This window comes from Podarcis gaigeae (genome assembly GCF_964106915.1).
Source record: "Podarcis gaigeae genome assembly, chromosome: 1".
NCBI lineage: Eukaryota > Metazoa > Chordata > Lepidosauria > Squamata > Lacertidae > Podarcis > Podarcis gaigeae.
Genome location: NC_139678.1, coordinates 75,061,974 through 75,074,345, shown reverse-complemented (window position 1 = coordinate 75,074,345; position 12,372 = coordinate 75,061,974). Strand labels below are relative to the sequence as shown.

The 12,372-nt window shown below is 45.6% G+C and overlaps 1 protein-coding gene across 1 annotated transcript; it reads left to right on the top strand.

Annotated features, from left to right (window-relative positions):
• The first annotated feature begins 66 nt into the window (after positions 1–66).
• On the top strand, positions 67–8,018 carry LOC310837216 (uncharacterized protein). The gene is made up of 5 exons (XM_083723335.1): positions 67–459; positions 2,350–2,513; positions 4,381–4,452; positions 6,378–6,559; positions 6,698–8,018. Exons 2-5 carry the CDS (start codon positions 2,450–2,452, stop codon positions 7,535–7,537), a joined length of 1,158 nt encoding a protein of 385 aa, XP_083579461.1. The 5' UTR covers positions 67–459; positions 2,350–2,449; the 3' UTR covers positions 7,538–8,018.
• Positions 8,019–12,372: the final 4,354 nt, after the last annotated feature.

Here is a 12,372-nt window from a genome sequence, read left to right as displayed (position 1 = left end):
GATGATCTCTCCCCTCCCCCGCCCCCAACTACAGCCTTGTCTCTGAGCTAGAGAAAAGATCTGCCTGCCAAGCACTTCATGGCACGCGCTGAAAGCGATACAGACGCGGGACACGACCACGGGGGCGGGCCAACTTCACCGCCCACCGCGGGCAGGCGAGGGGCGTTCCTGGGAAGGCGGAGGCGTCCCGCTTGCGCCTCGCAGACTACATTTCCCATCCTGCCCTTGCACGGTCCTCGCGGCCCCCCTTCTTTCCCTCGCCAAGAGATGGCTAGGAAGCGCCGAGAGTCCGTCGTGGATTTCGGGGTGCGGAGCTCCTTCCTGGCAGGTGCAGCGCAGGGCGATCCTCGAGAGCTGCGTCTGGAAGCGCAGCCAGAACTTTATCCCGAAGTTCTGCTGCAGAGCGCGGCGCCACTTCCCGTCGAGGCGGAGAAAGGAAGCTGCGAGCCCCGGCTCCGCGTATGTGGGGCTGCCCGACGGGCGGAGAGGGGCGCGCTGGGGACCCGGCGGGCAAAACTTGTAGTGTGGCCTCTGCCACGGAAGTGGGCTATGGGGTCAGGGAGGGGGAGCTGCCCACCCCAGGAGACCCCGGAGTCTTTTATTGCTAGTTTTGCTTTGTTTGTTTTACGTCTGATGTCTCAGAATAGTTTATATCTTTCTCTTTCCTTTCCCTTGGTGAGCTTTATTCTGTGCGCTCGTAAACTTCCTCCTTTGTGGTGCTCTGGGAAAGGACAGGGGCACCAACGTTGCCATTTTTCCTATAAGACCCCGGTGCCTCTGAATACCAGTCCGGGGGGTGAACTGGGGGCGGGGGACAACCGTGGTAGCCAGGGTACTATTGCTCTCATATCCTTCTTCCCAGGAGTTATATGGTTGGCCACTGTGGCCAATAGGAAGCTGGAGGAGATTGGTCCTTGGTCTGATCCATTAGGGCTTTTTTATGCTCTTGTCTTCTGGATGAGACCAAGATGTGGGTAGCCCAGCCCAAGGGTCAAGTGGGGTGGTCTCATGCAAGCGGTTACCTTCTGTCCTTCTCTTGCGTATGTGCCAATATCGAGTAATCGGAGATTGCCTCCGAACGTGTTCCGGTTTGTGTGGGAATGTGTAAACATCATTTACAACACGGTGCCAGTTTGCACATTTGATGTGGGGTGATTAATCTCAATGTGGAACATTTATAACATCATGCCGGATGGTGGTTAAATATACAAGACAGAGAAGCCGACATTGTGTAATGAAAGCTGGAGCATAGGGGGCAGAGGAGATAACTCAGGAAAGAAGACATTATATTGATTCTGGATCATTGCTTGATATTCTCCTGCCCGCCTACACAACATCCACTTCTGTGCTGTCAGAGTTCCTCTTTCTAATGCTTTGGAGCAACATGCCTTCAGGCTGGCTCTTAGAAGGCAGCTACAGCTGCACCCTGAACTGATGGGGACTCTCTACAGCCCATACAGCTTTGTCTACAAGTGGTGTTAGGGATTAAAATTATTGAATAATTATTCAAGAACTCCAAAGGTGCTACATCTCACAAACAACTTTGTCTTTTTCTATGGATGAGACCTTCCTCTTGCAAGCACTTAAAGCTACTTTTAATAATCAGACAGCTCCCCTGAATATTTCAATTAATTATGCCACATTTTCCCTTCATTGTGACTTTCCCCAGGCATAAGGTATATAATGCTTTCTTGTGCCTATATGATCTTACTGCTCATACAGTATATGGATATATACTTTGGCATGTTTTCACAACATGAGAAACTTTAGAACTCTAACAAGCAACTTGCTGCTTTCTTCATTTCAGTTGGGGACCAACCTGTTTATGGTTTCTACTTGAATTCTTATTCTGAATCTGCAACCTGATTTTTTTTTTAAAAAAAAAGTTCTACAAGTTCAGCAGTGAGTTTTAAATACAGTGGTACCTCTAGTTATGAACTTAATTCGTTCTGGAGGTCTGTTCTTAACCTGAAACTGCTCTTAACTAGAGGCATGCTTTTGCTAATGGGGCCTCTTGCTGCCGCTGCGCTGCTGGCACACAATTTCTGTTCTCATCCTGGGGCAAAGTTGTCAACTCGTGGTAACTCTTCCAGGTTAGTGGAGTTTGTAACCTGAAGCGTTTGTAACCTGAGGCGTTTGTAACTCAAGGTACCACTGTAATAGATTACCTACTCTCTTCTAATTTTGGTAAGAATAACAATTTGGTCCAGTTTTCCATTCAGATTTGGTTTGACACCTCTGGAGCATGCAGGCTTGCTTCTGTTCAACATGCACACTTGAATGTTTCATTACCACCCTTCAAAGGATTTTGCATATGAACTTGCCGTTCTACCTTTTTCCTTCTCCCAGTAGCCTAGATCTTCTATGCCCTGCTGTAAATCTGAGCTGTCCTGCTGCAGGTTTAGAGTCTAGAGCCCATCTGTTCTTAAATATTTCGGATTTGGATGCCATGGAGTCAACAGCAGGCATAATGATGAACAAAGGACCAGATTCTAGGAAAAGTGGGATTACAGGTAAGTAAAAGAAGAGAGACAGACCCAGTTCTTAAGGTACCCTCAAAGGGCTTCTATTGCACAAAGGCATGCTGAAACACACCAGCACACCCAATCTGCATCCTATTGTTCAGATAACTTGCCTAGATCTGTGGCAATAGCTTGTTTCCCTGTGTGAGTCCATTTCTTGTTCTCCCTTTCTCTGTCCCTGCCCCATGGAGGGCCATGGACATGTGGGTCTTCAGGATGAAGCCTCGTAATACTAAGTAAGGTCATTGGTCCACAGAGCCAAGAGGAAGGCTGTAACGCATTGACATGCAAAGATTCAATCCCTGGCATCTCTAGGTCAGATGGAGAATGACACTCGTCTGGAATCTGAAAGAGGTACTGCCAGTCAGTGCAGACAGTGTCAACCAATGGTCTGACTCAGTACAAATCAGCTTCATATGTCTCATGTGTAGCTCACTGTTTTCTCCTATGAATGGCAGTGGCTCTCTAGGGTCTCAGGTGGAGGTCTTCCTTGGGCTGAGATCCTACCAAGGACTGAATCTGGAGCCTTCTTCTCTGAGTTCATTGGATGCTTCCCACATCATGCCCCACTTGTAGACTTCCTGGAAGCATCTCATTGACCTCTGTTGTTGTGTGTGCCCTGGATAGGGAACCTGTGGCCCTCCTTGTGTTGTTGGACTCCAGCTTTCATCAACCTCAGCCTTTTGGCCAATAGTCAGGGATGACAGGAGCTGCCATCCAGTTTGTAGAACCAAAGCTTCCACATCTTTGTAGCATCATTATATGCCTGTCCATGGTACTGGGGAGTTGTTTGGACTATGAACCTTTACCCTTGCTCTAAACGTTTTGAGTTGATCATCTGTGGTTGATACAACACATAAGTGCCATTTTAGGCAATCTTTGTTCATGTCAAAACAAAAAAAATTCCTTCCAGTAGCACCTTAAAGACCAACTAAGTCAGTTCTTGGTATAAGCTTTCGTGTGCATGCACACTTCTTCAGATACCTTCCAGTTACAGATAGGTAGCCGTGTTGGTCTGCCATAGTCAAAACAAAAAAAAAAATTCCTTCCAGTAGCACCTTAAAGACCAACTAAGTCAGTTCTTGGTATGAGCTTTCGTGTGCATGCACACTTCTTCAGTGTGCATGCACACTTGTTCATGTCAACATGGAAAGTCTTGTGCTTATTGTATCAACCCTCTTACAAAGGCTCTGCCTTGTGCAAAGTATTTCATTTCATTTCATTTATTAAATTAATATACCACCCTATACCCGGAGGTCTCAGGGCGGTTCACAAAAAAAGATCACAATATATAAAATAAAAATAAAAACAACAATCCAATAACACCCCCCCCAAAAAAAGAGCCACATTTTAAATGGTATAGGATGTTGATTAGGTCAGCCAAAGGTTTGGTTAAAAAGAAACTAAAGGTGTATAATGAAGGCGCCAGGCGAACTTTCCTGGAGAGGGCATTCCACAGATGGGGAGCCACTGCAGAGAAGGCCCGTTCTCGTGTTGCCACCATCCGGACCTCTCAAGGAGGAGACACCTGAAGGAGTGTCTCACAGTGCAGTCTCTGGAATACCTTCCCTGGTGCAACATCCCAAGTATTTTGCTGCATTAATGAAACACAGCACTACATTGCTGTGGCGAAATGTCCCTTGCACAGCAGACATAGGACTCATTTGCACAGCTCTTAGATTTTTTAGGTGCTTCAATATGTGCTAAATGGTAATAGTATTGTCAACCATAAGCATTGCACTGGATTGGGGTGGTGGTGGCAGCTCGTATGTTGCATGCATCAACTTTAACATGTGCTTTTTTGATGTTATCTGAGAAGCCATTCCTTGCTAACATGCATTTTTCTCTCAATTTCCAGGCTTGCTTACAAAGCACCTTTGGAAGGCCTTGCACCTGTCTTCCCCCGTGGCACTTTCCCAACACTGTACAGGTAGGTGAAGTGTGCAGCGCATTCCAATATACTATCTGCTTTTGTATTCTGCACCTGTGGACCGAATACTGAAACTGAATCTGGACGGTAAGAAAGAATTTGAACATTTGAACGATGGAGACACCATTTGTTGTGACTGTGAGAACAAATCATGCTCATCAAGGAAATATAGGCACATCTCTATACTTTGCATGAATGAGACAGGTTGGACAGATATACCTTTTCAGGGTACAGAATTTGTTCACAACTCTTAGTGCAGAATCCAATGAATAGGGCAAAAGTAGCTATTGTCTTTGATGGAGAGATGCTGGCCACACAGCAAAACACTGGATTCTTACTGGGAGGAAAGATGGTAGCCTGTGCATGTTCAGCAGCTAGAATTTGTTGTTATGGGTTGGATCCCCTTGTGGCTTTCTCCTTGGGCTTTTGATTCAGCAAACTAGTGAAAGGTGAAGGAGATTTTTGTGGATTCCCCATTTCTAACCCCTGCCACCTTCCATGTTGTTCTGGAAGATCCAGATTTTTCAAGGACTGCAGGAAGGATTGGTGAGAATTGCTTCTTTCCCACCTTCTCTTAGTGGAAGCGTCTGCTGGATCGAAAGCCTTTCTGCAAGCAGTGGAAGAGCACAATTGGACTCAACCCTATTTACTTCATTTATTTCCTGCTTTTCTGCAACAGATTTCACTCAAAGAAGCAATCTTATAATATAAGTGCTGCTTTACCTGGAATAATCTCTGTTGTATAAGCATGTAGAAAAGAGCATCTTCCAAATTAACAACAAATTACTTGATTTGAAGCACAGAATACGTAGCCTAACTGTGCATGTTTGGCTGTGGATTTTTGTAACTGGATTGCAATGGATTAGCAGCCTAGCAGGATGGATTTGTGCTACTGGGAAAAGCTTTGGGTGCTGCAGGAGTTGCTTTGGCATAAGCCATTTTGTCCTCTGTCACAGCTACGCTCATTTGTAGGATCAAGGTATTCTTGGGCTTTCAGTATGAACAGATACTGCTGTTTACTAATTAATGTTAATGTATGAACAAGTTAAGGCCTAGAGCCTCTAATAACTGTCACCCATGTTAATGACACTCAGTGGTGGTTCTTTTTCCATGTTGCCTCTGGAAGGCAAGTGGCACATCATACAGTTATTAACTGCATTCTCTTTGTGAAGGCACAGACACTGTGCATTTAAACCAGCCTTGCAAATAAGCCCACGAAAGTTACTAGCCTGCAAGCAAACCTACCAGCTTGCAGAGGATGTCAAAGAGCTCAGTCTCTCCTATGGCAGCTTGCTGCACTTCTATGCTGGGTACAGAGGAGGGGAGCTTCCCTCTTCTTCCAGCAGCCAGCCTGGGTTCTGTTCTGGTTGTAGTGGAGCAATGGAGCACTCCATCTTTCTTCTAGCTTGCTTTCTCACCTGAATGGAATTCCTGATCACCTATGACTGCCAGGCTAGTGCTTAAATATCAGGCTGATTCAAAACACACAGGGTTGTTAGTCCTACTCAGAATGGGCTCATTGAAATTAATGGACATGGCTCAGTAAAATCCACTAAGTTCAGCGGCTGTACTGTAAATAGAACATACAAAGTATACAGCTCACACATTTTAAGGAGTAGATGAATCATTTTAATTTGTTTTCGTTAGTGGTCTATTAGCATATTTTAGGTTTATATGCTGAGACAGAGGGAATGCTTATAGAAACGGATGTGACAGCTATCTTCCAGTGAAAGGCTCTGCTTAAAGCCGTGTGTGTGCTCATGGCAAAATATAATCTAAAAGCAATGGCAGTGGGAGTTGCGTGAAAGGAATTGCCTCTTCCCAGAGGCACAGTTCATTAGCATTCATGATACGTTGTAGATCTGTGCAAAGGGGAGCTATTTCATGAGCATCTGTTCTTGGGGGGAACCATCCTGTTCTTGCAGGTTCTTGCCCAGACTTGATAATGAGCAGGAATGAAGTGCCAGAACAAAAGATAGTCCACAGAGAAGCTTCATCAAGGCCTCGGTCACCCGTGAAGACTCACCAGACACTCTGCTTATCCCTCTCATCAGACAATGCCAGGCAATACAATGGCTTGGTCTCTCTGGAGAACCTTGATACTCAGGTGAGTGATGATCTAAGTGTGTCTGCGCTGAGACATTTGTTGGGAAATACAGAGTTTGTTGTCTGTCATGCGGCTGCATCAGTTTGTGAATCTAGTAGCAGGAACTTAATTGATACCTCTCTCCTCTTTTTCAAATAGATGAAACAAGCCCACAGTGGTGGGGCAGCCAGCAGCACTGGTTCCCTGGAACGGGCATCCTTGTTTTGTGCCTCTGTACCCAGTTCCTCGTCCAAATCCATCCCCTGCAAGCCAACAGGATCTCCATCCAAGCCCAAGTCTTCCAACTCTTTGTTTTCTCCGTTGCTGCCAAAGGGCGGCTTTGAATTCAATCCCAATCCGTCATCTGTTTCTAGCTCCAAGAAGTGCCGCAATGGGAGTCTCAAATCCGGGGAGGCCAGTGACCCAAAGCCAAAGGAGCTGCAGGCGGGCTTCGGTTTCTTGGAGCCAGTCATCGCCAGGGTAACAGACTTCATCTACGTGGGGAACCTCCGTGCAGCTTACAGTGGACAGGCACTGTGCAAGAACCAGATTGACAGCATCATTGATGTGAGCAGCTTGCCCATGGACTGCAGGCTGAGCTTCATCCCTTGCACCTGCAGCCGAGGGCCCCAGCATAGTTGGTCCCGCCTCAAGGTGCACGTCCAGGGGCCTTTGGAGGAGGAGCGCCTTTCTCTGCAGCAGCCGTGCTTCTGGGACATCAACCGGTGCCTTGAGGCCTCGCTGGAGAAAAGGAAGCGGGTTCTGATTCACTGCAGGGATGGCTACTCCCTGGCTCCTACCTGTGTCATCCAGTACCTGATGGTCAAGCACCACATGAGGCTGCTGGCTGCTTATGAGTTTGTCAGAGCAAGGTACCCAGTGAACATCCGGGAGTGTCACCAAGACCTGCTGGTGGATCTAGAGAGGTCCCTGTGGCCTGGAGAGGTGGACATGGAGTGCTCTAAACAAGCCATGTCAAGGAAGATGGCATGGACATAGGGTCAAGCTAGATGGCAGCAGTTTCATCTCACACATGTAGAAAGGTGGGGAGGAATGTGCTTCATGGTGACTGAAGCTTCTCTCATTGCCTGTCCCTCCTCTCCCAGCACCTTCCCAGTATCTAGGAGAGGGAGCAGGTCTTGCATTGTACACACTCTCTTCACCCACCTCCTTATTCCGCAGCAGGGATGGCTCAACTTTTTCCGCTGCATTCGCTCTTGGCTAGCCTTTCAGGGGCCATGCCCTGGTGGAGGGCTTGAGGAAAGCAGAAATGGGTGTCTCCAAAGTGAGCACGATCATCCTGGGCCCACTGTTTCCTACCCTTTCTCAGTTCTTTCATATCCTTTCTTCCACATACACAACCACACACCCTACACATCCCCGTCACAGTGCTGAACTTCCCCAGGGAGATTTAAATCTCTCCACCACATCCAGTGCTGCAGTGTTGAGGGCTATTGCTGTCTCTCCTACAAAGGGCCCAACTTCTTTTTTTATTTTATTTTTAAAAAAATATTTATTTATACAACAAGAAAAAACAAGAAAACACACACACACAAAAAACACAAGTACCAAATTACACACAAATTACAAAAATAACCATAGACACATAATTTTCTTGGCAAACAATAAAGGGCCCAACTTCTGAAGACCATAGGCAGCGATTTTCCTCCCCCTTGCAGCATTGCACTGGGGGAGGAAAGCAACCACTTGAAAGGGCTTGGCAGGCCTGATTTGGCCCATGGGTTTACCACCCTTGTTCTACAGCAAGTTCCTGGTTTCAACACATGGGACTGCCGCAGCCATGCCTACTTTGGATCTTAGGATACAGTAAATAACCAAATACCGCAAGAAAGCATGTGAGCACTCAAAGCCAGTCAGAAGGCCTAAGGATGCCATTAGAACGTTTCTGTTATGAAGAAGCTGCCTTATACTGAGCTGCCTTAAACCATCCTCCCCCAGTAGATCCTTTAGCAGCCCATCTAACTCCTTCAATGGAAGATGCCAAAAGTTTATGTATTCAAGTATCTGCTTTGTCACTGAGCTGTGGACCAGGGCTATGTTTACTCTGCTCTAAAAATACTTTGCAGGGTGGGTGTGGGTGTCTTTTTTAAACTTGATTTGGCCAGTAATGAGAAGAACAAGGAACTATTCAGGGGACTGAAAATATTCAGAGGACTGTCACCACTGGAAATCTTAGTTTGCAATTCTTCTGCTTTCTGAAGTTGACCAGGGCATTGCCCAGACACATTCAAGCAAATACTGGTAATCATCATAAGACTAAAAAAATTGCTTTTTTAAAAAGTGAAAACTGAGTTTCCTAGGAAACGAAATTATGCATCTAGTATCACAATCTGTGGTTTGGGAGGGTTTTTTTTTAATGCTCCTGTGAAATTACAGTTTGCATACATCCCTGATCCTTGCTTTTGTGCTGAGATACACCAACAAGCTCTTTAAATTACCCAATTTGATGAGGTAAATGGCTCTCCACAGCAGCTATGCCTATTTCCATAACTCTGTAAATGTGATAATTCAGCCCTTTCTTAGCAGAGCCACCGTAGGCCTCTTTTATTGTCAGGGAAATTATAACACTGGAGCAGAACGTTCAAAGTGGAGATTGTCTTGACAGCACTTTCCAGCTCCTACAAGATGAGAGTTTGTAACATTTGCATAAAAGACTCTTAAATCAGGGATGGATGCGGCATTAGAGAGCAGGTGGGTTGTCAGCAGTGGAATTTAAATCTGGTGCTTAAAATCCTAGATTCTGTGATTGGAATAAAGTAGGTATTTATTCTTTTTTCATATATTCTGGTTGTATTTTTCCCCCTTGTTCTTTCAGATTTTGAACTGTGGTTGTAGATTTTGAACATTTTTATGCAGAACACTGGCTGGTTTCATCCCTAGCAAACTGAAGCAGATGGGCAGTGGGGTGTGTGTGTGTACAGACTGGGGTGGTTGGGATGTGAGCTGGCCCTGTTGCACCTGTAAAATGCTATGAATGCATTGACTCTACCAGTCAGTAGCCTTGAGGAATTCTAACGCAACAAGCACAACAGGCAGCAAGAAAACATGGGAGTTCCTATGGTTCCTCCAACTCTGTTTTCAGCATCCTGAGCAGCAATGAAAAGAGAATCCTTCCTTTGCTCTACCTTCCCCACCCTGAGCATTACCCAGGTCACATGCACCCCCTTTTAAAAATCCAATACAAAATGTGGCTCAGAACATTATGGCAGTTTTGCACCTCCCCTTCAGGTAGCTTGGCCAATATTCAAGGTGCTGGAGGGGCAAACCAGCCCTGCTGTGCTCTACCTCTCATTTAAATCAGAAGCAGTGAAGGTAGTGAATACCCTGTGTGAGTGTCTGGAGGCTGTTGGAGGATGGATGGCAGCTAATGGATTGAAGTTCAATCCTGACAAGACAGAAATATTGTTTCTGGTGGATGGGGCAGGCAGGTGTGGGGGACTCCCTGGTCCTGAATGGGTTAACTGTGCCCCGGAAGGACTAGGTGCGCAGCCTGGGCCTCATTTTGGACTCAAAGCTGTCCATGGAGGCGCAGGTCAATTCTGTGTTCAGGGCAGCTGTTTACCAGCTCCAGCTGAGAACCTACCTGCCTGCACGCTGTCTCACCAGAGTGGTACATGCACTGGTTATCTCCTGCTTGGACAACTGCAATGTAGTCTGTGTGTAGCTACCTTTGAAGGTTACTCAGAAACTACAATTAATGCAGAATGTGGATGCTAGACTGGTGACTGGGAGCAGCCACCGAGACCATAAAATACTGGTCCTGAAAGACCTACACTGGCTCCCAATACATTTCCGAGCACAATATAAAGTGTTGGTGCTGACCTTTAAATCCCTAAATGGCCTCAGCCCAGTATACCTGAAGGAGCGTCTCCACCCCCATCGTTCAGCCTGGACACTGAATTCCAGTGCTGAGGGCCTTCTGGCGCTTCCCTCCCTGCGGGAAGTAATGCTACAGGGAACCAGGCAGAGGGTCTTCTTGGTAGTGGAACCTGCCCTGTGGAATGAGTAATTATATAACATTTATATAATCTGATTGAAGTTTGGCTTCAAATGTGTCATATGTGAGTAGAGTTTCTATAATATGAGAAATTATATTAAATAAAGAACATTGTGACCCTATGTAGACCTGGCATTAATAGAGATGTATTTAAGAGGTGTCTGATTGAGACTACCCAACTGAAAAGTATAGCAGAGAAGTATAGGCATATCCTTGATGCACATACAGTCTGACTCAGAAAACACACAGGAGCTGCCAGCATTCAGGAATCAAGAACCCTATGCATTTTGAGCTCTTCGGTAGGGTCAGGGGATTTATAGCCTTTTTTCTTATTCTAACTGACTCTATATGATAGCTGATCTTTGTGTAAAGTCCTGTTAGCATTCTTTCTCTCTACAAGCCCTTTCAGTTTTCTGGGTTTTTGTGCTACCCAGAAGTTTCATAAATGATTCTATGAAATTAAAAGTGTCTTACCCTCTAGATATTGCAGCCCCAGCCCTACTGCAATAAGTTACTTGTTTGGTTCAGCCCTGTCCTGTTACTTTCAGCAAGGCTATGTTGCAATGGACTTGCTGCATTTTACCTTAATAATAATAATAATAATAATAATAATAATAATAATAATAATAATATCTTTATTGTCATTGCCCCCTCTCGGGGACAACGAAATTACTTGGCTGCTCCATCCACCCAGGTAGAGCACTCCACACAAAATCAAAACAACTATAAAAACACTAATTAAAACAATACAATATAATACAGCAAGGAAGATTAAATGACTTTCAAAGACTTTTGAATGTTGCTTTGGCTGTGCTTCTACCAGCAGGTGGCAGAAGGAAGCTGTATTCTGAAGCAAGAGGGGTGATATGAAAGCTGGACACTTGAGGTTAATAAAATGAAGTCCGATTCCACCTTGATCATGCCCATGTGACACAAGCTTTTCTCACCAGGCTAAGCCAGAGCGCATTCATTACTAAGACGAGTTGTTCTCCCTTCTCTGGCACTGCAATCTCTCTATGACAGTGCAGGCAGCCCTTTCCTGAGTTGCCCAGGTGCCAGAACAGGAAGTCAGAGCTGTAGTGTTTTCTGACTGTTTGCAGCTAGCAGGGTGGTTACTGATTAACAGAAAGGCTTGAGATGGCATTGCATTTGCTTTTATAATCTAGCTGAATCAGAGTGGACATTTTATGCCAGAATCAAATGTGAAAGTGGACTTAGAGCAGCCTTTATTCAAAACATGAAGTTGAATTTCAGGCTCCTGATTTATTCCAGAGTTCTGTGCAGGACTGGCTATCTTGTGGTCCTCAAAATGTTGGACTACAACTCCCATTAGCCCCACTAGGTAGGGATGATGGGAGTTGTAGTTCAGCAACATCTGAAGGTTCAAAGGTCTGCCCTCCCCCACTCTGTAGCAGGGAGTGCCTTCTATCAGTGGACTACAATCCCCATCATCTCTGACCACTAGTCCTGCTAGCTAAGGATGATGAGAGTTGTAGTACAAAATCACTCTATACTCTACTCCAGGTTTGTGTAGGGTTTACTCCTTAGCCTTTTCTTCTCCCCAAGATATCCCACAATGCAGCAGAGGCTTAGAATAAGTGTTTTCCTTCTAGACGGGTTCCCTTCCCAGGTTGATGAGCCCCGTCTGCCCCTCACTTCCCTCATGGAGAAACTGCCTTCTGCACTTTGGGTTATTTCTACATAAATTGCCCTGATTAATGTCACATTTATAATTAGCAGCAAACTATCTTCCTGTGTGATGTCTTGATAATGCAACCAACCCAGTTTTTGTACATACCGGTAATTATCTCTATGA

Coding starts and splice junctions, on each gene's coding strand:
- LOC310837216 (XM_083723335.1), top strand. CDS start 2,450: ATGGAGTCAACAGCAGGCATAATGATGAACAAAGGACCAGATTCTAGG. Junction 4,453..6,377: donor ACTTTCCCAACACTGTACAG/GTAGGTGAAGTG, acceptor CTGTTCTTGCAG/GTTCTTGCCCAGACTTGATA. Junction 6,560..6,697: donor TGGAGAACCTTGATACTCAG/GTGAGTGATGAT, acceptor TTTTTCAAATAG/ATGAAACAAGCCCACAGTGG.